The following is a 27933-nucleotide window of genomic DNA, read 5'->3' as shown; positions in this document are numbered from 1 at the left end:
GATGTGTGTCAATTTTCACACTTGCTATCTACTTTTCTTATATATATATATATATATATATATATATATATATATCTTGGAGTGCATTTAAATTATTGAATGCTTTTTAGTGCTTTTGTTTTAATTTCCTTCACAAAGTCCAAAGGTTGCAATGAACTGCCGGGCCTTTGGTGAGAGAGTGGAAAATTGGGATCAATTGATTTATAGATATATATATATATATATCTTGGAGTGCATTTAAATTATTGAATGCTTTTTAGTGCTTTTGTTTTAATTTCCTTCACAAAGTCCAAAGGTTGCAATGAACTGCCGGGCCTTTGGTGAGAGAGTGGAAAATTGGGATCAATTGATTTATAGCCAATTCTGGCGTTGGTATTATTTTGTTATAGACAGGAAAAAAGTGTCTGCAATTCTGCTAGATACTCCATTTCTTCTGTTAAAGAAAAATCAGATGTTCACTTCTTTACTTAAAGCAATATATGGAAAATGGTAGGTCGAATCTCAATATGATGATGTCACCATAAGCTGTGTTTTGTTTTGTTATGAGATTTGGATAAAGTGTGCATGACCTAGGCTTCAGACTTGTATGATTATGATGTTGATTCTCAACATTCTGCAGTTGTTGAAAATGGCATCTGTAGGCAACTTTGCTTCAAGAAGTTTCCAGAAATATCTACCGCTGCTCGTAGCATTGAAGAGAACAACATGATAGAACCATTAAAATTCAGTCTTCGTAATAATTCTATTGAATGGGAATTCCTCAAGAGGAAACGCAGAATATATTCCTTCTTAGCACAAGGGCTTTCCCCTGTCATTAGAAAAGATTGCATATCACTATCCATAAGTGCATCTAGCACTGACAATTATCCAACAGAAAGCGTTCACAATACTTTAGAACCGAGGGATCGGTTTGAGAATGGACCTTCATACTGGTCAAGTAGTGGGAAAAGTGACCCTGATGTGCCTGAGACATTGCTGTACAAGTTGGTGGCCAAATTGTGTGTTGTTACTGAAATCCATGTTCAACCATTCGAAGGTTAATCCTGACTCTAAATTTAAATGTGTCATTTCTAGTTCTATGCTACGTTTTGGTTCTGGAACTTTTATTGCTTTAACTGAAAGGAAAATTATGTTTTTGGATATCAGCATATTTTCAGTATGGCTTCCCAGTATACTCGTGTAAGGCTATCCGATTCAGAACTGGCCATCTCAGAAACCTAGTGGAATTGAAAGATGAGTTTTTAGATAATGCCTCTGTGGCTCACAGATTGGAAGATGATAGATTCGTATGGACATACATCTCACCTGAATTCCCAATGGCTCAGGTTTGCTGAACTGCATAAGTTATTGGCTTTGTTTCATTCTCCAATTTGAGGAAGGGAAATAAAAGCTGTTTTTCTTTTTTTTCTTAAAATATATATATATATATATATATTATGGTCCTTTCAAATTTCAACTGATAATGTGAGACAAGTTGAAACTTTATATTGATGCAAATCCCTTTTTTTTCCATCTTATATAGAGCTTGCGTGAATTTGATTCCATGAAACAGGAAAATGTGTTACAAAAGTTTGAGCTGCCAGAACCCGCTCTCTGTGTTGGAGGTTTTCTGCTAGTCGAGTTATTGGGTAGGGTTCAAAGACAAGAAATAGACGGATTATACTATATCTGGTACTTGCTCTTTTCTCCCTCTGTTGCTCTTTTAACACTTAATCCTGTAGTTTTCTAGTAAGTAATAGGTCCTCAATTTGTAACCTTTACGTCTACTTTAATGAGTTGATATGAATCATGTGAGGATTCTACATGCTATGAAACTTGAAATTAGGATTTGTTAATAGTGCCAAATCTCAAGGAATTTGATGACTAAAATTTGACCAAGGATTATGTGTTAACACTCATCTGCAACCATTGTCCATACAATCTATATGAATCTTTAGTAATATGCTTTTTTGCTTCATTGCTTTGTGGTCTCGTTCTGTATCATGTTTCTTACTTCTTCCTAAAATGGTACAGTATTGCTCATGTCCAAGTCGAGGGTCGGCCACTCTCACGACCTTTTGACATCGAAATGCTTGATCCCTCAGGGAAGTGCTCCTTCAAGTATTATAAAAAAGCAGTGTCTTCTGAGTCAACGCTGAAATTTCCAATCTCAGAGGTGGGTGAGTCATCTCGCTTGCGTACAATTACTTCAAGGTTTATGAGCGTTATAGGTTGGGAGCGTAATAGGTTTCGTATAATCCCTTTAAGATCTCCTGCTGTTGTTGCTGGTGAAGATGAACCAGAAGACGAGCATTTTAACTAGTGGAAATGACTTGCTTTTGAGTTTTTTATGTTCAGAAGATCAAAAACCTTAGATCTCGGAGTGTGAGAATATGACATCGTGTTAATACAATTTAGGATACAAAATTATGTGGCTAAAGCCTCAACTGAACATTATGTCCAGCTGCCTTCTTATACTTTCGTTTTCGTTTTCGTTTTCTTTCAAATGTTTTCACTTTGAGCTAATATAAAATAAATCCAGGAACTCTGAACGACTTGGGAAGCATTTCACCAATGCAGGCAGCAACAAGAGTGCTTTTGGCCCGTGGCCTCGGAAGTTGATGGTGCAACAACGTAGACTCTAATTTTCCAAGTTATTTTAAGTCTATGAAAACTGACGCTTTTGTGAGATATAATAACAGTGCTATTTAGATGGCACGGATCTTTCTGATAATCTCTCTTAACTTGCATCATATAACGGGTAAATGTAGGTAAATGGTCCAGTTACGTCCCAAATTCCCATGTTTTACGTGACATGTAATTGCGTGATATATACACACGGATGTGGTAAAACCCAAATACCACCAAAGAGATCAACTCCCAGAAAAGCCTGTCCCGGTTAAAGGACGCATAAACGGAATGTGTAAACCAAAGTAATGTTAATACGAAATCTGTTTGTTCTTGGGATTTTGTCCGATAGATTACACTTGTAGAAGACTTGGTGACAGAAAAGCCTCGGGAAAAAAAAAAAAAAAAAGGAGAAGAAACAGCGAGAGAGAGACCAAGAAGAAGAAGAGGAGGGCGGAAGAGATGCTAATAAGCCTAGTGAACTAGTGAAAGTACAAGTGGGCCATGTCACAACAAAATCCATTCTTGAAAAGAGAGAGCGAGAGTCGAGAAAAATGGAGGTAAAGAAAACAGCTATCTCAAATGACCTGTACAAAGATATATGATGCCCACTTGTGCGGTCTGGAACGCCAATGATTAGACCAAATTTTGTTAGTCATGCCTTCCAACCATAACCCATATTATCTTCAAGATCACTGTTGAAAAACCCGTTTTCCGTGAATTCATGGGCAATGTCCTGAACCATATCCTCCTGCAAATGAAGATTCTGGTGCAATTCTGGTGCTCTCTGGTGGAATCCATTGTTGCCACCGGCTGCAGAAGAGTCGCTGTTTGAAGCGACTTTGAAACTGTTGCTCCTGCTTGGCGCAGGTCCGTTACTTCCTGCTGCACTGGGAGCCGCTGCCGCCGGTGCTGCTGAAGTGTTGCCACCAAAGTTCATTCCATTCCTCGCTGCTGCACCCCCATTACTGTTGGCATTTGATCCAGCATGAGACTGTGGGGCACCTCCACTGCTATTAGACATCTCCTGCAGCAGTTGCTGGATCATCTGCTGCTGCAAGGCCTGATTGCCTTGAGTGCTCTGAGGATGGTTCTGCTGTAGGATGCTATTAGCACTCACCGAGCGCTGAGGCAGCTGTTGTGGCTGTTGTGGTGATTGCAAAGATAGATGAGGGCTCGAGTAGCCACTAACAGGTACATGCTGCATTGATCCTGGTATTAAAGCAGCAGCCCCTTGGAAGGTTGATGATGGGCTTTGGTTCGAATTATTGAAGGAAGATGAAGCCTCTTGTTGTAGAGAATTCGGGTTCGAATTCATTGAGTTCTGCCTCATGAGCATATTCTGGTAATTAGTCAGTGCTAGAGCAGCTTGTGCTGAACCGCTTAAAGCTCCTCGGTTAGCCATGTGATGGTTGTTGTTCATTTGATTATTTAGCCCAGGATGCAATGCCATAAGCTTATTCAGAGTGTTCCTGTCGGTTGGCATACCCTGAGCGCTTGCTAGCTGCTCCATTTCCTGCATCTTCTGCATTTGGAGCTTCGCTGCACTTGAATGTCGAGGATAATTCTTCAAGCCCTCTGCCAAGAAGTCAGCAAAGGATCCGAGCAAACACTATTGTTAAATTCAAGAATTATGATTGAAAAAAGTAAAAGGACCAACTAAACATCGAAAGATAAAGATCACATAACAACTCTCATTCAAGGATGGAAAAAAAAAAAAGAACAAACAAAAAAATTATCGGCCATAACACAATACCAACAGTATTTTCACTTTAATTGACCACATAACAAAAGCAAACCATGTTGAGAGGGGGGGGGGGGGGGGGGAGCGGGGCCGGGTAGGGTGGGTGGGGGGGGGGTGGTGGGGGATTTACACCAGTCAGGATTAAGGTTACTTTGGCTGGAAGAAGATAGTTATAGCAGAGACTGCCTCCACAGAAGGTGCTCAATCCATTGCCAAATTCACCACATACCATAATGATTTCAGCTCCAAGTTTAAGGTCATCTACTCGAGTCAAAAACTTTGAATTTACAATTATCGAAAAAAACTGACGAACCAAGTTGAAAGAATAGAAATACAAACAACGCAAGAACAGGCAAAAAGAATTTACCAATGGGTCCAACTTTGTGCTCTCGACAGAAATCAATCAAATCTTTCATGCTATTCACAACCTCGGAGATCTGTTTAAGGAGCAAACAATCATTAAGAAATCGCCGAGAAATAAGAGCAATAATTTATCTCCCACAAACATATAGACGATGTACCTGCAAGCACCTCACATATCTTTTGGAGAAACCCAAATCATTCAGTGACTGTAACTCCAAACTCTTTGCCAGCTGTCGCCCAGCTGATAATACCCTGAAGGAAAATTCAAAAAATGAGTACAATTCTACTTATTTGTTCAGAATCCTATTCTGTTTATACATGGCTTCTTACAGGCCTTAATCATTATATTTCTACTTTTGCTTTTAGATTCAATGGGCAGCGTCCTTACATATTGCTGTTTGTTTGTAGATCTTGCTGAGAAACCCCATCCGAGCCACTTTCAGCAATTGTGGTTTGGCACTTCTGTGCAACCTGAACTAGCTGGTTCACCTACAAAATTAAAAAAATAATAACAAAAAAATAAAAAATAATAACAGTTTGAAAACCGAATTTGTAAGGTTTTGAAACGCTCATCCAATTGGAAAATTCGGACGTATCAGAACAAAAGAGGGTTACAACTACTTATCTATGAAATACTTAACAAGACAAATTATCCAAGTCCATACCTGTGGGGCAACCAACCTACGGGGAAGAAGTTCTTCATGGCGACGAGCACAAAATTCCCAAGATAGAATCTGGAAAAGCATGAGAACAGCTGTATGTGATTATATTGGATACGGAAACTGATATACATTAGTGTGAAAAGCTTATTGACCTTCAAATCTTGTGTGAATATGATACGAAGTTGACCCTCACGAACAACGCGAAGTTGCTCATATACACTTTCTTGTACCGCTTTTCCATACTCCAACATCATTATTCCAGATGGAAACCTCCATTCACGTGGCAAGTCCAAAAATAAAAGCTCGTCGATAACTCCACTGCCAAATTTTATCTCATTAAGTCTAGGGAGCACTTCAGCTGTTGCCTCTGCAAAGGGTGCCCCAAAAAAAAACCATAATTAAAAAGATGCAATCAAAAATCAATTAATCAAAATCAACTCATGGACAATCCTCATAGTAACCTTATGCTATAATGCTAAATAAAACCTAAGCATCCTTTTCCAACAAAGACAATCATGCAAATGGGCTGCAGAGAGGGGAAAAAAGCAACACTAAAGAAGCCTCCCTATTAACGGTTACACTGTCATGGTATTGCTGTTGTTATATAAAAGCAGTTATAGTTTGCATGTTCTCATAGTTGAAAACAACAAGTAGCCAAAGATGACAATAAGTTTCTAATAGATAGTCAAATTGTCTTACCAAAACCCCTTCCGGATTTAGAACCACAAATGTCACACTGCCATGCATCCTGAAGGGAAAATGTTGACGTGTCACAAAAGGAAGATAACATGAATAATTTAAGAAGTCTATGATATGTACAGCATGGTTAAGTATAAATCTGAAGCTTCCATAACGATTTTCCTTTTTACAGTAAAAAAAGAAACAGAGAGCAGCAAGAAAAAAAGAGAGAAACGAACCATAGCTGCTTGAGGGAAGACACCAAGCGCATGATGCCCAACATTTTCATACAGAGACAAGCACCATCGTTTCTTAGCACGAGGAGAGTAGTATTCAGTCACAAACTTCCTCCAATAGGCAATAGTATTTTCCTGTCAATTTAAAAATAGTCAAAACCCTAATTATCTAACCCAAATGAACTTTCATAATAACTAAACAAAATAACAACGTAAATATGGTGGAATTCTTTGATAAATAATAGGCAGGCTTAGAGACAAAGTAACCTCTATCTATTGGAGAAAACAAGAAATTTCATAAAGCCGCTACAAACATCAGAAACTAAAAAATCCAGATAATTAGTTTAAACAAAGATACTCACAGACACAGGTGGTCTTTGCCGTTGATGATATAGATATTGCATCAAGCGCCGAGCACATACACCACCATCAAATGGGCGCTTCATTGCAGATACTGGTTGCATTGCCTGCTGTTGCAGTTGCTGCCTCAACTGCATCTGTTGCTGCTGTTGCTGCTGTTGCTGCTGTTGCTGCTGTTGTTGCTGCTGTTGTTGCTGCTGCTGTTGTTGCTGCTGCTGCATGTGAGCTCTCTGCAACTGTGGCATAGACTGCAAAATCTGCTGTTGTTGCCGCAGTCTCTGCTGCTGAAGCAAGGCTTGTAACTGAGGATTGCGGCCTTGGAACTGCATGCTGTCCTGCCTCTGCAGAAGCTGTTGTAATACCTGCTGCTGTAGAATATCTTCCTGCTTGATATCCAACCGAGGTTTCTTTTGAACCTGGCCTAAATTCATTGGATCCTGAAGAAATGACCCAGGAAGCCTCACACCCATGGGAAGTGAAACTTGTCCAGTTTGTGATGTGGGTAATGATGTAGCAGTTGATGCTCCTTGCTGGTGCTGGTGCTGGTGCTGCTGATTTTGCTGCACTTGTTGAGCATTCTGGTCCTGATGAGAATTCGGCTGCACTACAGAAGATGCATCCATAACCGACGACCCTGAGATGCTAATGTTATTGGATGAGAATGACATTGGGGATGCTGGTAAGCATAAATATGACTCTGTATTGATGCTTGCACTTCTCTGCAAATGGGGACCTCCCGAAAGTGCAGAATTTGCATCTGTGACCAAGGAACTTGCCCCAACACTTGGACCAGAATTCGCCACACTGTTCAACACTGCATTGTTCATGTCCCCAGAAACCGGACCCAGATTCGAACGCCCAGTTCCAGGAATTGAATTAGAAGAATTCGCGAAGGATGAGCTCAAGTGAGAGTTAACAACAGCCTGGGACTGCCCGTCTCCTTGAAAGAAAATTCCAGAACTTGAGGAAGATTGTGTTAGCCCTCCAGCCACCCGAGAAGGCACCATGGGAGGCACCGCCCCTTGATGGCCAGAGTCTAAATAGCTCTCCAGAGCCAGGCCTTACTAGTGTTTTTTACAAGAATAAATATGCTCAAGCCACTGAATACAATACAGAAGTAAAACCCATATAAAAAAATCCCCAATAGAATCTCATAAATATAACATGGCTAAGTAAACAACACTAACACAAAATTATTTTTCTAAGCTCATTACACCGATTAATGAAAACATTATTACATATGTAAGAGCTCCTTAACAATCAAAGGACATAATATTTTATAATCTCCTAAAGCTTTAAACAAATTCTCATACGGATCTAAGAAAAAACGAAACAAGCAACACCATTAGCAGAACAACGACATAATCCAAATAAAGAAACCACACGAAGTTCTAAAAACCATCTTAAACTATGTTACACACTAAGAGAATAAGAGAGACCAAACCTTAGAGTACAAAACCTTGATTTCCTAACAAACCCCCGAAAACCCTAATTTTTCTCCCAGCAAGTTATGAACATCAAACTAACATTGGCGTAAAGGCCTAAACACTGATTCTTGAGGATCGAAGCCCAAATTAACTCTATCAAACTCGTAATTAAACAAAATAAAAGAAGTTTTAGCCAAATTTTCATCACAATATCACGTATCACAGTCCAAGATCGAACCCGAAACAACTCGTCCAACAAAAAATTGCAAAAAATCCCCCAAAACAAACAAATCCAGATAAAATTGTCGAACTAAAACTAGCTAAAACTCAAATTAATAAGCGAAAGGAAAAGATCAAGAAGCGAAAAATAATCGCAACGAATACAAAAGCAAAACAAAGCAGTGAGCTTTCACAGTGGCAGAGATCGATCGGAGCAGTCCAAGATTATCGAGAAAACAAATTAATTGCAACGAAAAATAATTGGGAAAAAATAAACAGAAAATGAAACAATTATCGAATGTGAGAGCTACTGACCATGAAATCTGGAGCTGAAAAAAGCAAAATGCTGCTTTTTTTATTTCTTTTCCTTCTTTTTTTCTTTTCGTCTAATTGTGAAAACTGGGAATTTGTAGAGAGAGAAAGAGCTCCGATGGGTGTTTATATACCTAGCGGGAATTGCAGAGTCGGAGTGACCGACTGCGTCCGTAACCCAGACCTAAGGCCACCGGCTACTCCCGGTAAATTGTGAAACGTGTCGAGAATCTGATCGAGTAGCATAGTCGGTGATGGATTGCGCGGTGGAGATGAAGGGTCTCGGATTACGTGGCGCGATCTTATTTGTTTGTTTCTAGGTTTCCCCATACGATGGATCATTGAGGGCCGTACCGATTAGTCTCCTTGGATGAGCGATGATCGAGTACATCTAACATAAACTAGACTCACCTACGACTTACCCACGACTTACCCCTTGTTTGTTTCGGCGTTTCAAACAAAAAAAAATCCAAAGTTTCAAGCCATAGTTTAATATTCAAATTTATATAGTAAATAACTAAATATGAGTACAATTCAGATAATTAATAATGATTCAAATTCTTAAAATTGATCCTTTCTAAATTCACACAATTAAATTGTTTTTCACAATGAAAATAATTATAATTTATTTTTTCTCTCTTCTCAACTTAAAACTTATAAAAGATAATTTTTTTATTTTAATTCCTATTGAATTTATTTTTTTGTTCAATATGATCATAATGAAGTGGAACAGATTCTCATTCATATTGTATACTTTTTTTAATGCCATTTACAATGAGATTTTATAAGATTTATTATAAAATTATAATAACAGTTTTCAACACTTTATCCAAACACAGATCTAATATTATTTTCAATTATAATTATAATTTATTTGTGTATCTAAATACCGATTCAAATCACAATTTAAATCGTCACAATTCAAACTAAAGCACACAATTTGAATAGCGAACCAAACAATGTCTTGAAGATTTGGGGATAAGATCTTGGGTATTTTGGTACTTTCGTGGAAGACGTAATGTGATCTGGCTTATAATGATTGGGTAATTACGGTGTGTTCAGAAAGCGTGGGTGTAGGATTTGGGTTTGATCTTATAGGGTTAATTAGGATAGAGATAGACCGTCAGATTGCCACGTGCGACGTTACTCGCACGAATAGAAACAAGGCCTCGTGTGTCTCCTCCCAGGAAATATAATCAAACTTATTTCTTTGTTCTATTTTCTTTCGCTTTTAATTATTTTTAATCTAAGGTTACCTTTAGAATAACATTATTTTTAATTTTTTTTTGTTAACTGTTTTTTTTCGTCAGTATGTATATATTAAAGTATAAAATTATTATTGATCCACCTCTTAATAGCTTAAGTTTTTAAGATGGATTGGTAAACTAACATGGTATCAGAACGGGAGATCCTGAGTTCAAACTCCCGTAATTTTACTATTTATCCTCATTTAAATTGTTATCACGTGTTGAGTCTTTATATATCTCGGACTTAAATATTCACGTGTTGGGTTTTTCAATTAATTTACTTAAACGATTGCCTATTGTCCAGCCCACACATGAAGGAGAGTGTTAAAGTATAAAATTATTGTTGGCTCACCTCCTAATAGCTTAAGCTTTTGAGATGGATTGATAAACTAACAGTATATGTAACTAACTGAGGATTTTTTTTTTTTTTCCTTAGTTTTTTGTTAGTGGATTAGTGGATTTTAGGTGGTGATATACATATGTAACCAACCGAGGATTCAGTTTTTCCTGTCCTTCAGTTACAGTCTGCTTTTTCTTTTTTGGGATTTCTTAGATAGAATACAATATTAAGAAAATCATCTGTTTTCGGTATAAATAGTTATAACCGTCCTTCAAACAAAAAAAAATAGTTATAATCGGTTGAATTGGATGCAACTCTGATGAGTAAAGAAAAAAAAATTGTAAATCTTTTATGCAACATGTAAAAATGTTACTGTGTTGTAGACTTGTAGTGTTGTTTTCCTTCCTTTTGTTCCATATTTTGATTCATTCTGCTTTTAATTCCATTCTTTTTTTTAGAGAAGCTTTAATTTCATTTTAGTGACGTCTTTCCTAATACTAAACTAAAAACACGTAAAACGTTTTTACGTAAAACTTTTTTTATAAGTAAAAAACGTAAAGCGTCAATTTTACATAATTGAGTTTGGTGTCCCAACAAAAATAAAATAAAATTGAGATTGATGCCTTTGTTCTGCGAATTATTTACTTGACAATATATTCTATTTAAGTAACAGCGTAACATATTGATTCCTATCTAAATAAACTACAAAATATCACCTATAAAATAGTGAAAACACAACACATGGAATCCAAAAATACATTTAGAAATTGACAAAAATATATTATATTACATATATATATATATTCTTTTTGTTAATTATATAATAATATATATTCTAGGAACTCCTATTGATCAAATTCAGTGCCATAATCTTTCTCGCTTCAATTTTAGCTGTTATTGTATCACAATTTTCTAATGGAAATATTATCGTAATTGAACATGTGGTTTTACTAATCAACTCATTAATCAATGGTTACAAGACAAAAGATATTTTCAACTGCATTATTTAATAATTTCGTTATTATTATTTAACTCCGTCACTATCTTATTCACTTTTATTTTTGTCATTGATTACGATTAGGTGCCCACTAATTAATTGACTTGATTCGCTTTTAGGCAATTCACTGCATTGACCATCATATCCGCCAACCTTAAAATTTTGAACTAGTTGGAAAATAAAATACACATTACATTATTTTATGTCATTGTATAATATAAAGTGTGTCTTCCGAGGTACATTTTTTAATCTAGGAACCAAACCTAGCAGCTTTATGCTATTAAGCTTCTATGTTTCTAGTGTTTTGTTTATTATATTATCCTAAAAGTATATTTTTGTTTAATAATATTCAAGCCAATGTATTGAAAACCATTGAACACGGCAACCACATGAGTGGTCGATATTTGTGTGCATATACATTCTTTAAAAAAGGCTAACATTACTTTTTTTTTTTGTCACTTTCTTTATTATTTTCTTCATTTATTATTTGACACCTTGACAACATTAATATGATATATTACAATTTAAATAGTTAATGAGATAATAAAATTCACGTGTCAAACAATAAATGTAAAAAGTGACAAAAAGATTGACGAAAAAAATTATCTTAGCATTTATCATAGTTTTTTATTTTAATATTTGTGTGTATCAAAAATATTGTGTCATTTTTTCTATCATTTTTTGTATTTATTATTTGACACGTGAACTTTACTATATCATTTTTTATTTAAATATTAATATACTATGTTAATAAAGTTCACATATTAAACAATAAATTTAAAAAATAATAAAAAAGTGACATAAAAAAATAACGATAGCATTTTTCTTGTGTGTATTTATATCTTGAGGAAAAAAAAAAACCTTATTTCTATCACCATAAAAGAAAAAGGGAAAAAAAAAAAGAAAAAGAAAAAAGAGCCGTACAATAATTGGAAAAACACTGCAGGACATAGGACATAGGCCATAGGCCATAATAATTTCATTAATGCGATTAAAACCCTTTGACGAACTTCTTTATTTGATGCATAATGTTCTTTCTTTTCTCCCCCGAGAACCCCCATTCTCTCCATTATAATTCTCGTTTTCAGGTTTGGTTGGCAAGCATGGCTGATTTATTTAAAAAATAATCTAAAATAAGATTTTTGGTACTTTTCTCCCTCTAAACTTTGTTGTTCGATAAATTACTAAAATTTTTAATTTTTGTAATGATCAACGACAGGTTCCAATTTGATAAAACCTTTAAATTAATTATGAAATTTCTACATACTTTGACAAATTACTCCTTTACTTTTTTTTCCCTTTAAAGTAAATTAGTCCACAAACTATTTTTTAAAACACGAAAATACATAAAGTAAAGTGTCACAAAACTTTAAAATTGTTGATGTTCAAATCTGACACAACACCACGTGCGGCTGTGCACGGTAGTCGGACACACCTTCTTCGCTACTACTGGTCAGATCGTCAGAACAGCTTTGTTCGGCAGTAGAATAAGGTTATTTTGCACATGCGGAAGAAAGAAACGAGCTTAGGGGACTTGGGGCACCGGTGTGGCGCCGGCTAATTCTCCTCCGATGCTCAAGTCAGTGTCCTACTCCGAATAATCAGTAGATGGCAGAGTTAGGTGAAAAAATTGTTCATGCCTTAATAAATGACTATGGGGTACTTATAGTGTGTTGTTGGATATGGGTTAGGCCCACAATTTACCCAGGGCCCCGTAGTGAGGTTGTACACCCTTATCAGGGGCAGTTCCAGGAGTCACCAATCCTCCCTGATTGTACAATAAACCATGTGGACAGTGAGGATGGGTGCCAACAAATAACTAAGTGTGCAATACTCTTCTTAACTCTTGTTCGGCTTAGGAGCTCGTAGGTAGTATGAACAGATGCTCTGAAGCCGGATATCAATAGTGAGCAAGATAGAGAATGACTCTGAGTGTTAATAGTATTATGAGCATTGACCGGCTACATAACATCGAAATAGTGATCGGCCCATACGTCTAGGTGGTCGGCGAATAGGTGCTGATCAGGTCACCAACAGAAATAAAGGTCTAGAATAGATGCCACAATTTATGTTAGACTGTTTGTAGTTACTTTGGTAGGTAGCTAATGGAACAAAATAATTGTTGAGAGAAAGAGGGAAATAGGTCAAGACTTGAGATGAATTAAAATTAATAGGTCAATAGTTTACATAAGTTAATAAATAGGCCAAATTATTATTTTTGTCCATAACTTGTCTGGTTATGAACCATAACTTGACAAGTTATTGTCCATAATTCATGGTTTTTGTCTATAACTTGTCTGGCTATGAACCATAACTTGACAAGTTTATCCATAACTTATCTGGTTATGAACCATAACTTGACAAGTTATGGTCTATTAATTTCTATAACTAAAAATTGGCTTATATACTTTCTTAAACTTTTCATATTGGCCTATTTTCTACTATTTCTGATAATTATTTGGTTTTGCCTAACTGATGGGCTAGGCCTAAGTCTCGTCTTTGCCACTATACGACTTATAATAAAATATAATATAATAAATAAAGTACATATTATGATAAAATTGTAGAATTTATTTATAATATAAAGTACATATACCGCTATATGCTTATTTTTTTATTTTAAAAAGTGAAATCTTTTTTAGAAAAAGATGTAATTTTTTTTGAAATTCTATTCAGAATAAATGATGAATTTACCAATTTGAGGTGAAAGTGTAAAGAAAAACTTGTTTAAAGTGGTGCTTTAAATTTCTCAAGAGAGCCACTTCAAACAAAAACAAAAAAAGAAAGAAAGAAAGGAAGAAAGAAGATTTAAGAGAGGTGTTTGAAAGCTAATATAGTCCAACACAAATTTAAATAGTATATGGGATATCCAAGGATAATTTGACCATTTAAAAAAAAAACTAAAGTAGAAAAGTTAAAAGAATTGATACTTTTGGTCTGTTTTAAAAAACACATGGAATACTTTTTGTATTTTAAAAAAGTCAAGGGTAAAAGTTGTATTTAAGCAAAATTGAAGGGATACTTTTTGGATTTTCTCTCAAAACGATTATTAATTAAGAGTAAGGGATAAAAATCTTGACACATGTACTTAAGATGTATTTATTTGTTTCCCCCTTATATACTACAGGGTTGTCATAGTATTGTGCATGTCTATTATTTATATCATTCAAATAAATTAAATGTCACTGTGACCTTTCATTTTCTATTTTTAATTGAATAAGTATTGTTTATTTTCTTAATGGAGTGACATAAATAATATTTTGCACCGTCTTGAGTGGTATTTTTTATTTTTTTCCGGTTAGTTACAACTACAATCAAAATTTATATCGAATTAAAATTTAGTAAATTTTCAAAATGTTATAAAAACAACAAAAATGATATATTAATTATCATAATAATGTTATTTTTCACACTATATAGTTATATTTTTTTGGAACACTAATAATTATTTAATCATTATTTTTATAATATCAAACTTTGTTATTCTTTTAATATTTTGAAAATTTTCCAATATTTAAACTTTAGTATTTAAATTTTACTATGTATAATTATATTTTTCATTTGCTCAAGACACTAATATCAAATGATCATGATTTTAATAATATCAAATTGTATTATTCTTTTAATATTTTGAAAATTTTCCAATATTCAAACTTTAGTACTTAAATTTTACTATGTAGAAAGAACCTTTAATAAGATTGTATGCAACTTTTGACAAGAACTCATTAGTTCTTACCGGTTTTTCGGTAATTCCGTTGATACAACCTACTTTCACAAAGTCTATTTTATCTTTAAAACATAAATATCTATAAAAAACTTTTTAAAAAAAAAAAAAAGGGTGGTATCTTTAGATATCAACCCCAGTATAAGTGCTATTTAAGAAACTCACCCTCATTTATCAGTATTTGAATAGCACTCATTAATATCACCATCGCCGCCACCACGACTGGAAATAGACTAAGTAAAAAGTGTTTTTAAGTAAATAAACCACAAAAAATTGAGTAAATAGACCAACATCCACATCAGTCATTCCACGTCAGCAAGTATGTTTTTAGGAGTTTCTTTTTCTTCCCCATATTCTATTTCGCGCCATTTTCTTCTTCCAGCCGCCTTCATTTTCTTCTCTCTTCTTCTCAAGTCCTCGCCATCGCACAACCTCACTAACATTATTATCTTGCTCATTCAACGCTTTTTTCCCGTCCAAAACGATGTTTGAAGAAAAGCTACTAAGTATGTCTTTCTTTTTCTATATCTTTCATGGTATTTTTTTATGTTGTTCATATGTTTTTAAGATGATAATGTAGTTAAAAATGTTAAAAACCCATTAAAATAATAATTTTAGATGGTAAAAGAGGGGTTTACATTGTCTGATATGAAGATTTGTTGGGTTTAGAAAAAAAATGGGACTGAATCTCAACAGACCATCTTTTGCATGGTCTGTTCATAGTCTGTTCATGGTTTGTTCATATTATATGGTATGTTCTTGGTCTGTTCATATTCTAATGGTCTGTTTGTGGTCTGTTCGTAGTCTGTTCTCATTATAATGGTCTGTTCGTGGTATGTTTGGTTTGATTGAATGACATATTATTATCTTGATTAAAATTTTACAGTTTTAAATCTAAATAATGGCTCGGTGGAGGATTTGTTTTGACATTGGAGGAAAATGGGAGGAGAATGAAAGTTGTTGGGTGTGGTATTCAGACTGTAATTTGATTAGCATATATATGCTGAGATAATCTATCATGTGCCAGATACTTCGCAATGGGATATTCTGAATGAAGTAAAGGAAGTTCACATTCTATCACCACGTGTTGTACCGAAAATGGGTAGGCCAAAGCAAAAACGCATTCCTAGCATAGGTGAGTTCACACGAAGGCAGAACTGATGTGCTAGGTGTGGGCAATATGGACACTATCAGAATAAATGTAAAAACGCACCGATGTGCTCATGAAAAAAATATTATTATTTTTGACAATTGAAATATTATTATTAGCATTGCATTGTTTTTATACTTATTATATTCAATATGTTATTTTGACTATGGGAAAGCTTATAATTATGGAAAAATGCTGCCTAAATTTTTAGAATAGAATGACCAGACCATAAACAGACTAAGAAAAGAACAACCGATCAACGATCAGAGCAAAAATAGACCACAAACAGACTAAGAACATACCACAAACTAACCACACTTGAACAAGAATAGACCATGATGATTTTATTGATTTTTTAGAAAGCTTCATATTTGTCCTAAACAATGGAGAAATATCCCATTTATAAAAGAGAAAAAAAAGTGTTATTAAAAAGTGAAAAAAAAACCATCAATTTATAAAAATGTAAAATTAAACATGATATAAAACAAGACCAGACCACTAACAGAATGACTAGACTAAGAACAGAATGGCCAGACCACAAACAGACCAAGAACAGAACAACCGATCAACGATCAAAACAAGAACATACCACTAAGATACATGTCCCAGACCAAGAACAGACCAACCGATCCACTATCACAATAAGAACCGACCACACTTTGACAAGAATAGACCAAGAACAGACCAGAACAGACCAACCAGACCATTAACAGACTAAGAACAGACCATAACAGACTAACCAAACCAAGAACATACCCTAAACAAACTTTTAAAAAAATCCTTTTAATATATATATTTTTATTTTTTCAGTGTTAAGACACGACTTTATCAATATATTGATGAAACAATATAATAAATTTATAAAATGTGTTTAATTAAACGTCATAAGTAAGAAGTAAAAATATAATTCTACATATTATGTAAGACATCGTGTATAAAATAAAGTTATGTTGTGATAGATATGATTAACTAACGTTGTAAATATTAGTTAGTGTTCAATTCAATATCAATGATATACATCAATGTCATAAATCAATGATCTAAAATTTATAAAAGTGAAAAAATATTATTAATTTATCTTGTCTGTTCATGGTCTGTTCTTGGTCTATTCATGGTATGGTTGGTCTGTTCTTGGTCTGTTCTTAGTCTGTTCATGGTATTTTCATGGTCTGTTCTTGGTATGTTCATAGTCTAGTTGGTCTGTTCTTGATCTGTTCTTAGTTTATTTTTTTTCCAAGTGTGGGCAGTTCTTGTTCTGAAGTGGATCAGTTGGTCTGTTCTTAGTCTGGTTATTCTGTTAGTGGTCTGGTCTTGTTTTATATCATGTTTAATTATACATTTTTTTTTATAAATTGATGGTTTTTTTTTTCATTTTTTAATAAAGCTTTTTTTCTCTTTTATAAATGAGATATTTCTCCATTGTTTGGGACAAGTATGAAGCTTTATAAAAAATTAACAAAATCATCATGGTCTATTCTTGGTCAAGTATGGTCGGTTCGTGGTCTGTTCTTGGTATGTTTGTAGTCTATTCTAGTTCTGATCGTTGATCGGTTGTTCTGTTCTTGGTTTGGTCATTATGTTCTTAGCATGGTCATGCTGTTCTTAGTATGGTCATTCTGTTAGTGGTATGGTCTTATTTTATTTCATGTTTAATTATACATTTTTATAAATTGATGGTTTTTTTTTTCATTTTTAATAATGCTTTGGTCATTATGTTCTTAGTCTGGTCATTCTGTTAGTGGTCTAGTTTTGTTTTATATTATGTTTAATTATACATTTTTATAAATTGATATATTTTTTTTCATTTTTTAATAACGTTTTTTTCTCTTTTATAAATGGGATATTTCTTCATTGTTTGGGATATGTATGAAGCTTTCTAAAAAATTAACATTTTTATATACATTTTACAAGCAAAACAACATTTTGTATACATTTTACTAGCAAAACAATGTTTTTAATTATATCATGTTTATAAACATTTTTATATACAACTCACGGGCCTTTTAAGATTGTACTCGCTCCAAATTCCGGCTGCAAGCTCTAACCGGTACATTTTTACTTGTTCTTCAGCGAGTTCTTCTAATGGGATTTTACGGACAAGATATTCGATAAATTTGTATGTGAAAAGTCCGCAGTCATCCGTTTTGAGGTTGTGAACCAACGACTTGGGACAAAAGAATGAGCACGCACTGTCGAGTTTATCACCCATAGGGTTAAATAAAGCTATCTACTTCAAGAACTTGGGCATTATGACAGAGATAGGCTCCACGTATTTTTACATCTATTAATCCCTGTACATCTTTACATTGCAGTCATACACCTTTATGTTGATTTCAGATAAATCAACATAAAGGGCAACTTAATGCTTATCCTCAATGTTAAGAGGCATTGTGAAGCCTTGCGCGCCATCCCATTTCTTTCCAATTATGCGCTTTTTTCCATTGATAGATTCATCCATGTCGCTGTCAAATGTATGCTCTGCTAATTTTTATTTTTTGGCGAAGAATCGCCCTTCAATTCCAAGGCCTCCATCTTTGACTTCACAGTGATCTTCACTGGAAAATACTCCCGCTTAGGATCCATGACCGTCCTTGGTTGTCTAATCACAGGAAGTTCATCTGGGTTGTACATCGAGAGGTCATTATGAAAAAAGAAAAAACACATTACTCAGAACTGACCAGAACGACAGAACCGACCAACCAGAAACGCCCAGAACCGACCAAACCGACCAGAACCAACCAGAACCGACCGTGAACCGATTGTGAACCGACCGTGTATCAAAACTGACCACAAACAAACCACAGACAAATGAGAACAGACCACCATGAACAGACACTAATACATATTCTTGTTTTCTTATATTAAGTTTTTATTCTTGCAAAAATGTATCAAAACATAAAACAAGAATAAAACCCTAATGTGAAATCAAAGAAAGTTTACCTGAGGGAGAGCAGATTTCGTTGCCTCGTCAAGAGGGGTTCGCGAAATGACCGTCTTAGTTGAGGAATAAGAGCTGCTTTGTGAAGCCGTTTCAGTCGTGGAAGTTGCTAGTGGAGAGGTCTGGCGGTGTGGGTGGTTTGGTCGGCGTTCGGGAGGGTTGGGTCGGCGTTGGGGATGGTCGGTCGGCGTTCGAGGGTCGGGTTGGCGATCAAGAGGGTCGGTCAGTGTTCGGGAGGGTCGGGTCGGCATTTGGGATGGTCGGTCGACATTGGGGATGGTTTGGTCGGCGTTGTAGAGGGTCGGTCGGTGAGAGAGGGTCGGTCGGCGAGAGAAGGTCAGTCGGCGAGAGATGGTCTGGTCGGTGAGAGAGGGTCGGTCGGCGAGAGAGGGTCGGTTGGCGAGAGAGGGTCTGGTCGGCGAGAGAGGGTCAGTCAACGAGAGAGGACCGATTGGGGCGAGAGATTTGGTCGGTGAGAGGATCGGTCGGTGAGAGAGAAGAAAAGGCACCTAAAAAACGGTCTGTTCAGTTTTGAGAGAGGAAAAGTTTTTTTAAGTGATCCTTGTGTATACACATAAGTTAAAATTGGGTTCATTTTTTACACGTAAAATATACGTCAAAATTTTCTTGTTATAAAAAAATGGTCTAGATCTTTTTTTTTTTTTTTTTTTTTTCCTGGTCTTGTCAAATTTTCTCCACGAATATACCGACATCAACTTTCTTTTTCTTAGTTCCCAAACACCCGGGAGAGAGAGAGAGAGAGAGGGAAAAGAAAAAAAAGGACATGAGCAACAGTATTGTCTCCCTTAGTCCGCTATCTCAGCTGAAAATCCCAACCGGATTTGGCACCAGAAGCAGCACCAGAAGATTCTCAGTAATCTCATCTCGTCTCGACGACAATTCTCGAAGCGGCCAACCCAATCCCCAACTCAATCTCTCTGTCCTCCGCTTCACTCTCGGTAAATCTCTCTCTCTCTCTCTCTCTCTCTCTCTCTCTCTCTCTCTCTATATATGGGATTATGGACTTGAAATGGGCTCATTTGTGGGAATTGCAGGAATTCCTGGGCTGGACGAATCGTACTTGCCCAGATGGATTGGATATGGTTTTGGTTCGCTTTTGGTTTTGAATCATTTCGTCGGTTCCAATTCTGTCACTGATATTACCTCTGCTCAGCTAGTAAGCACACACAAAATAAATAAATAAATAAATAAATTTTCTTTTTTCTTTTTATTTTTTCAGTATCATATGTACTTGTGTCGTTTATTGTTGTGCGTTTGATCTCTTTTTTTTTTTTTTTTTTTTTTTGTAGAGAACAGAGGCTTTGGGTCTTTCTTTGGCTGCATTCTCAATAGTACTTCCCTATCTCGGAAAATTTCTAAAGGTTTTATCTGTTCTCAATATGAAGAAATTGATTATTTTTTTGGTTAATATATTCGAAGCTTTATGAAGATGAGAAATATTTGCAGGGTGCTACTCCAATGGATCAAACGACAATTCCTGAAGGCAGTGAACAAATATTTATGTTGTCGGAAAATGTCTCAAATACTGAGAAGGAAGATTTGGCTTGGGCCACATACATCTTGCTCCGGAATACAAACACCATGGCAGTGGTATTTTTACCAATTGTCCAGTCTTTTAAATTAGTTGTTAGATATTATTCTAATTAGAACATGATTTATTAGCATACGTGATGTAATAGTCTGTAACTTGACGATAATAATCACTAATTTTGCAGTTAATATCAATTCAAGGTGAATTATGCGTACGTGGGTATTGGAACACGCCAACCGATGTATCGAAAACCGATTTACTAGATTGGTTTGGGAGACAGATTGAACAATTTGGCATTTCTGACGTGAAAGACACCCTTTATTTTCCCCAGATTTCAGGTAGTAAACACTCCGCTGCCTTGTTTGTCGTTTTTTTCGTCGTTTATAATGGATGCTGTCGTTTAAAACCTATCGTCGTTTATTACTGTCCTCAACGGCTCAGTCTGTGTCTTGGTATTTAAAATTTTATGTTGTTCCAGGACGTATCGTTTTTATATTTGATATTGGTTTGTTCTTTTTGCTCTATAAGCTTTCTGTTATCATCCTTTGTATTGTTGTTGTCGTTTTTCAGTCAGTTTTTTTGGAATACAAATTCTTGTCCTTTTTTTTGGTTGAAGTTGTGTGATCGTTGTTTCTGTCGTCGTTACACATGTAAGAGATGTTGTAACGACTTTTGTTTCGCTTTTTCTGTAATGGTCATTGTTCTAGTCCTTGTCGTTTTCATTCGACGTCGTTTAAACTATTTATTGCCCTTTAGCTGTCTATGTCGTTTTTACGTTGTGGTCTTTGTTGTCATCTGTTTTATTATTGTTGTCTTGTCTTATTATTCAAGTTGTCCTGGTCGCATAGATTGCCCTTTTTTGAGTGACTCGTTTTTTAGCCTTTTGTTTTAAAAATTTGTCGTTTTTCTTTTTAATGTCGTTTTTCTTCATTGCTGTATTGCGATGCTTGAATCAAAACGACCAAGAATTTAACTTTATTATATGCTGATTCTTCCTGTTATATGGTTTTTTCAGATTCTGGACTCTGGGATATTCTACCCAAGGGGACTCGTTCTGTCCTGGTACAACCAGTGCCACAAGTTCCTGACTCGAGTGACAAAACCATGGAAACCAATCAAGGATTTATCTTGGTGGCTTCTACTATTAGCTATGCGTATAACGTAAAAGATAGAGCCTGGATAGGAGCACTGGCAAAGAAATTTGCGGGTAAGACCTTATGTACTAATTTGTAACGAACAAACGAGTATAACGGCTCATATATTGATCAAATTTTCAACTCCAAAAACCAAGAGGCTGCTAGATTTTATACCTTGTTCCTATGAACTCTTCATGTATTAAATTGTCTGGGATTCTGAATTTCGGAAGAATGATGATATTATTATGTTGGTAAGTTGAAGAAATAGTCCTTTTTGCCTCTGTTGAGCAGGTCTCAAAAACCATTGATATTGAAATTGTGAATACTAAAAGTGATCATTTCTTTTGATTGAACATTGAAGCAGATGGTATAAGGGGAAAATTTTGCTCAGACTCTTGTATTTTGAAAAGGGTGTAGACTTGAATGTTGAATCAATTCCCATATAATTAAGGATTCAATTATAAGTGATCTGTTCATTCTGTTATTAACAAGTACTACAAGTCATTATATAAGTTTTGGAAGAATGCAGATTTGTGTACAAGCTAAACGGCAGCCTTTCAGTAAATGAAAGGAGAAGCTGACGTGGCTGAGCAATAGATACAAGTAGTGTTGACTGGAGCACCACCGACATTCACTACAGCTTTTATATATATTCATATATAGTTATAACAGAATTAGTTTTTCCAGAGAGATCTAAGAAGAAAACAGAAATCAGTTTTCTGGGTTGAGAGATTGATGAGTTGAGAGCAAATTCTGTAACAGAAATAGCCTAAGATAGAGAAAGGGGTTAGAGCAAGAAAGGGAGAGAGAAAAGGAAAAATTTTCTCCGGAAAATTTCTTGTGGTTTTTCTCTGGGTAAGGTTGTATTTCTGAGAGTTTGTTCTTGGTGTAAACTCTTGTAATTGATCATTCTTTCAATAGTGCAAATCAAACTTTTTCTGGGGAGTTCGCGGGGACGTAGGTATCAATTTGTACCGAACCTCGATAACAAGTCTTGGTGTTCTTTCTCTCATTTTTCACGTTTGGTTGATTCAGAATTGAATATGGTGTTGGATAAATTTCCAACATTGAACTCAAATCAACACTACTATGAGAAAATAGCCCCTCAGATTCGGAAAAGCGTAGTTCAATTGAATTAACCGATGCAAGAACTAACAAAATGGTTCCTCTTCTCTCAGATCTTCATTTACAGGATAAAAATGGTTCCTCCATTGGATCAATAATCGGAAGTACAGTTCCACATGAAGGAGTGTGATCTGAGCAAATGCACTGGGAGTTCTACAAAAATTTCTCCAATCCATACACCAGGTTCTGCAGTGAAAGAAAGAAGAGGAAAAACAGTAGTCTTCAGTTTAATATATATCAAAGCAGATTTCTCAAGAAATTTTGATATTAAAACTTGGATGTGATTTGTTGCTTACCTTGAGACGCACAACTCTTCTAATAGCTAAGATGAGTCCTGGCATCAGACATTGCACGTCGGTGATATCGTGTTTGAGGGAGTAAACCTGCATGGACAGCAATGCTCATCGATCAGATTGCTATTTCGCCAGGGTAACAAAATTGCTCTAGTTAATGATTTTCAAAACTAGAAGAATGACACCAGAAGCAGACCTCTCCCGGGCCGGAAAAGTAGACAGTTGTGCTGGCGGGAAGCCCCGGAAGGACTAAACTATGCACACGAACCCCATCTTCACCAAGAACTTGGCCCCTTGCCTTTATGGTACAAAATAATTATGAGTTTGAGGCATCAAATGGCACTAATACGTGGAAATTCCACAGTTCAGATAATTCAGTTTACCAAAACGTCTGTTGAAATATCTTCTCTATTGTAAATCTGCCCTAGATTGGACAGATTGTTGGCAATTTGGGACGCATCTGCAGATGGAAGATCCTGCCATAAAAAAACTTAACTTTAACATATTATTGTATCATGATATATTCAACATGTTTTTTTTTTTTTTTTTTTTTTTTTTTTTTTTTTTTTTTTTTTTTTTTTTTCAGAAAACAATCGGGTTTTTTTTTTTTGTTGTTGTTGTTGTTGTTGTTGTTGTTACAGCAAGCATGCGTGCTTGTCGGGAATAACAAATGTTTTTTTGCGACTTGTATTTTCAGTGGTCTGTACAACATAACATTAGGCACAGAATTTAGTTACCGTTGGTCTTTCCCTTGATTCCACAATTTCTACATTCTTGTAATGGAAGGAAGCTGAAATTGCAGCTTGTTGAAGGAGTATTGATCCAATGGAAAGAGTCGGCGCAACAAGACAGCCCTGGTATTAATTTTAGCAACCTCACATTAAACGCAGAAGGAGGTAAAGAGAGAAATGGGAAAATTGCTTTGTTGAATCGCAACTCAAACTTTTTGTTATAGGGTTTTCTCTCACATACGCTTATTTTTCAACTTAAGTTATCCACTCGAACACGTGGAACAAACGGGCTAATAATTTCAGTATATGACGGACTAAAAAAAATGTCCTAACCACAAGTTGTAACAAGAAAAAGGACAAGTTGAATTGTAATCACATATGAGGTTTTCTCACCCTGCAGTGCTCACCATGCTGGCTTTGTCACAGAAAGCTGACAATGCAGTTACCGTTTCTAGTTTGATTCTTGGCACGTAAACCACACTGTTCATGCCAAATGCTATTGCCTAACAGGAAACAAATAAAAGGAGCCAAAACAATTAGTTATGGTATTCAATTAAAATTTCTCTTCTCTGACTTTCAGAAAATGTAAACAATCTATGAAAAAAAAATTAAACCAAAGTTAAGGTAGGATTTACCTGCTTCACATTGTCATAAACTTTGGAAGGTTCAGTCAAATCAACAACTACTCCTGTAGATTTTGACTGGGAAAAAAAGTCATAAATTAAGAAAAAAAATTGTCAATGTCGTTTGCATAAGTATAGAAACAAGGGTCTTAGTTAATTACCTGAGAAATGGAACCTAAGACCATGGTGAGATCATTCATTATGGGTATTTCAAGAGGGTCTTCCATGTCACACACCTACTTTTTGTAAAGATAGAAAAAAAAACAAACATAACATTGTTAAGGTGGCAAATATACAAAAATCAGAAAATTAATTAAGAAAAGTTGGATTAGCATTATTGGGTATTTAGCAAAGAAGAAAGACTAGAAAAAGACCTTGCCAATGTCTTCCCCTACTTGATAAGAATCCACAGCACCAGCCACTTCCATTCCTCTGGCTTTGGTCACTGCAATTACTGCAGCCCTTCCTATTTCCTTAGCTGCTCCATTTATAATGACCTAAAATAGTAACACCCCAAAACACAAATTATTAAATTAAAGTTTTTCTCATATTTTCTGAAAATGAAAAATATTTTATGGCATTTCATGAGAACCTTGATATTGCTTTGAGAGGGTTGTGCTGAGCAAAAGATGGTGGCCGGTTTTGACTTGATGCGTCGATAGTTTTTTAAAACGACATTAATGGGGTGGTGGAATTGGCAGCTCAAGGCTACCATGGCTATACTCAGAGGTTTTGTCTACACTGTTTATGAGTTGAGATAAGTCTATCTTCCTCACCATGTGGCGTTTCGGTTTCTTTCAGATAAGGTTTACGTGTTTTGTTAACTGCCTTGTCTTATTCCTGTGGGAATAACAGGTAGGTTTGTTTCCTTGTTTTTTTGTCTCCTCTTATTATTTTATTTTGTTTTTCCATATCTAGCTTAGTTTTCTGGGGTTGGATAGTAATGTGAGAATTACTTTTAAATTTGCTTGCTTAAATCATGAGCACATTAGAGTTTTTTTTGGCCGGAGCTTTCGTTATTTTTCTCCCAAACAAGATAAAATTCTTTGTAATTTATCCGTAATTTTCATTCGGTACACATATTATTGTAAAGAAAATTTTCTTAACAAGTCCTCCGGAGAAAAGAAAAATAAATAAATAAATAAAAGAAAAGCAAAAAAAAAAAAATCACACGAAAAAAAGGTGAAATCCTATTACCAATCAAGCAATTAATTTTTTTTTTTAAATTTTTGTTATTTATTTAGGGGAAAATTTTTTGTTAATTAGTTTAAAGTAGAAACTCTAAATGTATGGACAGTTAAGACACATAAAATGTAAATTATATTATATGGCCGTGAAACAAATCCGTATATTCTAATATTGGGACTGATTGACTTGTTTTGATTTCTTACTTACAATGGTTAATCTCCATGAACTGAACATGGGTTTTTAATAATATTTGACTAAGACTTCTTTAGTTACATTATAGTTAAACTATTCTAGTTCTAATTAACTTGTCTACTACTGTAGTTTTCCAAAAGGCCTCATTCACTTCGCGGATTCGAGTTTTCAATTCGAGCTGAGATGTGACATTTTCTGAGAGCTTTTCACTGTAGCAGAAATAGTTAAATGTGACATTTTCTTAGAGCTTTTTATTATAGAAACCTAAAACTGAAAATTCGAATCGGTAAAATGAACGAGGCCTAAATATCTTTTAGAGATGAACTAATTAGACGTATTTGATCACCGTTGACTTTGTGATACTTGTTTATGGCATTCATATCAAAAAAAGGTAAAATTAATACATATGGTAATAAAATAAATAAATTTTTATTATGTATAACCAACTCATGATAAGATATTGGCTTTAATATTATAATTAAGTGGAGGAAGTACATATTTCAGAACGTAAGGGGAGAATAAACGAATCATTCATCTATTGGACCTTCTTTTGCAAATTGAGTTGAGTTATTATTCTTTCTTCTTTTCTTTTTCACCCCCTTTCCTTCTATGGTCCTGAAAGTTCATCAAAACGTCAGCAATATACAAGTTATTTTATATAAATAGTGTTGGAATTGTCGGTGAAAAAGCTGAAAACTACGCATCTTATGGGACAATGCACCCCACAAATATTGCTATTAATTACAAAATTAACCATTTTTTTTTTTTTTTTGTCATACTCAGTGGGCGTAACCACTGAAAGAATATTCTAATATCCCTCTCATTTGGTCACATTCATGTTTTGGATTTAGAACCCACATAAGAGCAAGCTTCCAAGCAGATAACAAAAACAAAAAATAAAAAAAATCGGGTTAATTAGTTAGGTTTTACATGTGGTTCAACAAACTTAAAAAAATTAAAGGAAAATAATAATTATAAAAAAGACTTGTGCTACACTCTTTGTAGTTTATGCCGACTAAATTATTAACCATCAAAACTCCTTGTACTAATTGAGGGGCAAATTATACAAACATTGACGATGAGATTGGATAAGATTCGGTATTGACTTGAAATTGAACAGTGTCTATTACAACCGGATGGCTCAGATTAAAAGTTTTATTTTGGATGAAAAGATAGCCTTTGGATTTGTCAAGTGATGATGATTGATGAGTTGGCATGGCATTATATATAAGAATGATTAACATGTAAAACAAGTAATAATGTTACTCTTCTATTATTTCGAAGAATAATCCTAAAATTAATTGGTTCGTTCTCAATTCATATATATATATAGAGACAGCAGACCAATCCATACCACCCAAGACTGTATCACTCCCAACATGACATTACACCAACATGCTTGAATCTCTCTTCCTTTTCCCCAGTCTCTTTCATTTTTCTTCTTTTTTTTTTCTTTTTTTTTTAAAAATCGATATTGTACTTGAAATTAAACACTACTCGCCATACTTCCTAGAAGCTTTTTTTTTTCATTTTTTTTTATATTGGTTTTTTCTGATCAATTTGACAGCGGACCCAATAAATGTTGTTGGTGTTTGCAATTGGAAGCAAAATCAGGGTGATATATACCTGACTTGCAACACCAAACAGAAAAAAAAATAAAATAAAATAAAATAAGAATTGCGTGTCAACCATGGAAAAGCAAGAACAAAACCTTTGCCTTACGTATGAAGCATATATATTTAGCCAATGGCCATGCAATAGGTTGCAAAAATACGGTGTCCCATCATTTTCTTGGGGCCTCATTTTGTACGTGCGTGCGTGTAAAAACAATTTGGACAGTTACAAATGAAACAACTAGCTCATATTATTTACCACTTCATGACACATATATATAGACTATAGTTAATTAACTATATATATGGTTAATTAATTATATACATATATATATATATAGACTATAGTTAATTAATTATATATAAGTGGAATTTGAGTTGGTGTTCCTACCATTTAAATTTCCCAGTTATATTGAAAGCCAAAAAAAAAAATGCTTTTTAATTTCTTTCTTTATTTCGTTTTTCTTTTAATCCTG

At 34.9% G+C, this 27933-nt stretch overlaps 4 protein-coding genes across 8 annotated transcripts in view; 2 read left to right on the top strand and 2 right to left on the bottom strand.

Moving 5' to 3' along the window:
* Positions 1-3016, top strand: part of LOC21398824 (F-box protein At4g00755) — a 6677-nt gene extending 3661 nt beyond the window's left edge. For 2 of the 3 annotated variants that reach the window (XM_024172913.1, XM_024172912.1), the window contains exons 3-7: positions 620-1036; positions 1147-1325; positions 1553-1671; positions 2014-2159; positions 2522-3016. In XM_024172913.1, the coding sequence (XP_024028681.1) occupies positions 620-1036; positions 1147-1325; positions 1553-1671; positions 2014-2159; positions 2522-2601 (941 nt within the window). In that variant the 3' untranslated portion in view covers positions 2602-3016. The remainder of the gene's footprint in view (positions 1-619; positions 1037-1146; positions 1326-1552; positions 1672-2013; positions 2160-2521) is intronic. The other variant, XM_024172914.1, reaches the window with a different exon arrangement.
* Positions 2914-8652, bottom strand: LOC21398823 (probable transcriptional regulator SLK2). Its single transcript, XM_024172911.1, has 10 exons — positions 8612-8652; positions 6653-7750; positions 6294-6425; positions 6076-6124; positions 5529-5743; positions 5380-5448; positions 5103-5203; positions 4873-4966; positions 4719-4788; positions 2914-4185 (listed from the first exon to the last, which is right to left on the bottom strand). Exons 2-10 carry the CDS (start codon positions 7655-7657, stop codon positions 3263-3265), a joined length of 2658 nt encoding a protein of 885 aa, XP_024028679.1. The 5' UTR covers positions 7658-7750; positions 8612-8652; the 3' UTR covers positions 2914-3262.
* Positions 8653-19697: 11045 nt separating this feature from the next.
* On the top strand, positions 19698-22286 carry LOC21398822 (protein COFACTOR ASSEMBLY OF COMPLEX C SUBUNIT B CCB2, chloroplastic). 3 transcript variants are annotated; one of them, XM_024172870.1, is made up of 7 exons: positions 19698-19963; positions 20060-20181; positions 20315-20386; positions 20472-20615; positions 20741-20894; positions 21572-21763; positions 22222-22286. In XM_024172870.1, exons 1-7 carry the CDS (start codon positions 19789-19791, stop codon positions 22236-22238), a joined length of 876 nt encoding a protein of 291 aa, XP_024028638.1. In that variant the 5' UTR covers positions 19698-19788; the 3' UTR covers positions 22239-22286. The 3 variants fall into 3 exon arrangements, with proteins under 3 accessions (XP_024028638.1, XP_024028636.1, XP_024028637.1); XM_024172868.1 differs by having other exon boundaries at positions 22215-22274; XM_024172869.1 differs by lacking the exon at positions 22222-22286 and having other exon boundaries at positions 21572-22077.
* A 635-nt stretch (positions 22287-22921) lies between these two features.
* On the bottom strand, positions 22922-25240 carry LOC21398821 (dihydrodipicolinate reductase-like protein CRR1, chloroplastic). Its single transcript, XM_010109097.2, has 10 exons — positions 25057-25240; positions 24839-24961; positions 24626-24700; positions 24477-24542; positions 24249-24344; positions 23848-23964; positions 23494-23586; positions 23307-23408; positions 23114-23200; positions 22922-23003 (listed from the first exon to the last, which is right to left on the bottom strand). Exons 1-10 carry the CDS (start codon positions 25177-25179, stop codon positions 22971-22973), a joined length of 915 nt encoding a protein of 304 aa, XP_010107399.1. The 5' UTR covers positions 25180-25240; the 3' UTR covers positions 22922-22970.
* Positions 25241-27933: the final 2693 nt, after the last annotated feature.

This window comes from Morus notabilis, unplaced genomic scaffold (assembly GCF_000414095.1).
Source record: "Morus notabilis unplaced genomic scaffold, ASM41409v2 Scaffold759, whole genome shotgun sequence".
Classification (NCBI taxonomy): Eukaryota; Viridiplantae; Streptophyta; class Magnoliopsida; order Rosales; family Moraceae; genus Morus; species Morus notabilis.
The sequence above is the reverse complement of the archived record's forward strand: the minus strand, read 5'-3'. Positions and strand labels throughout refer to the sequence as shown.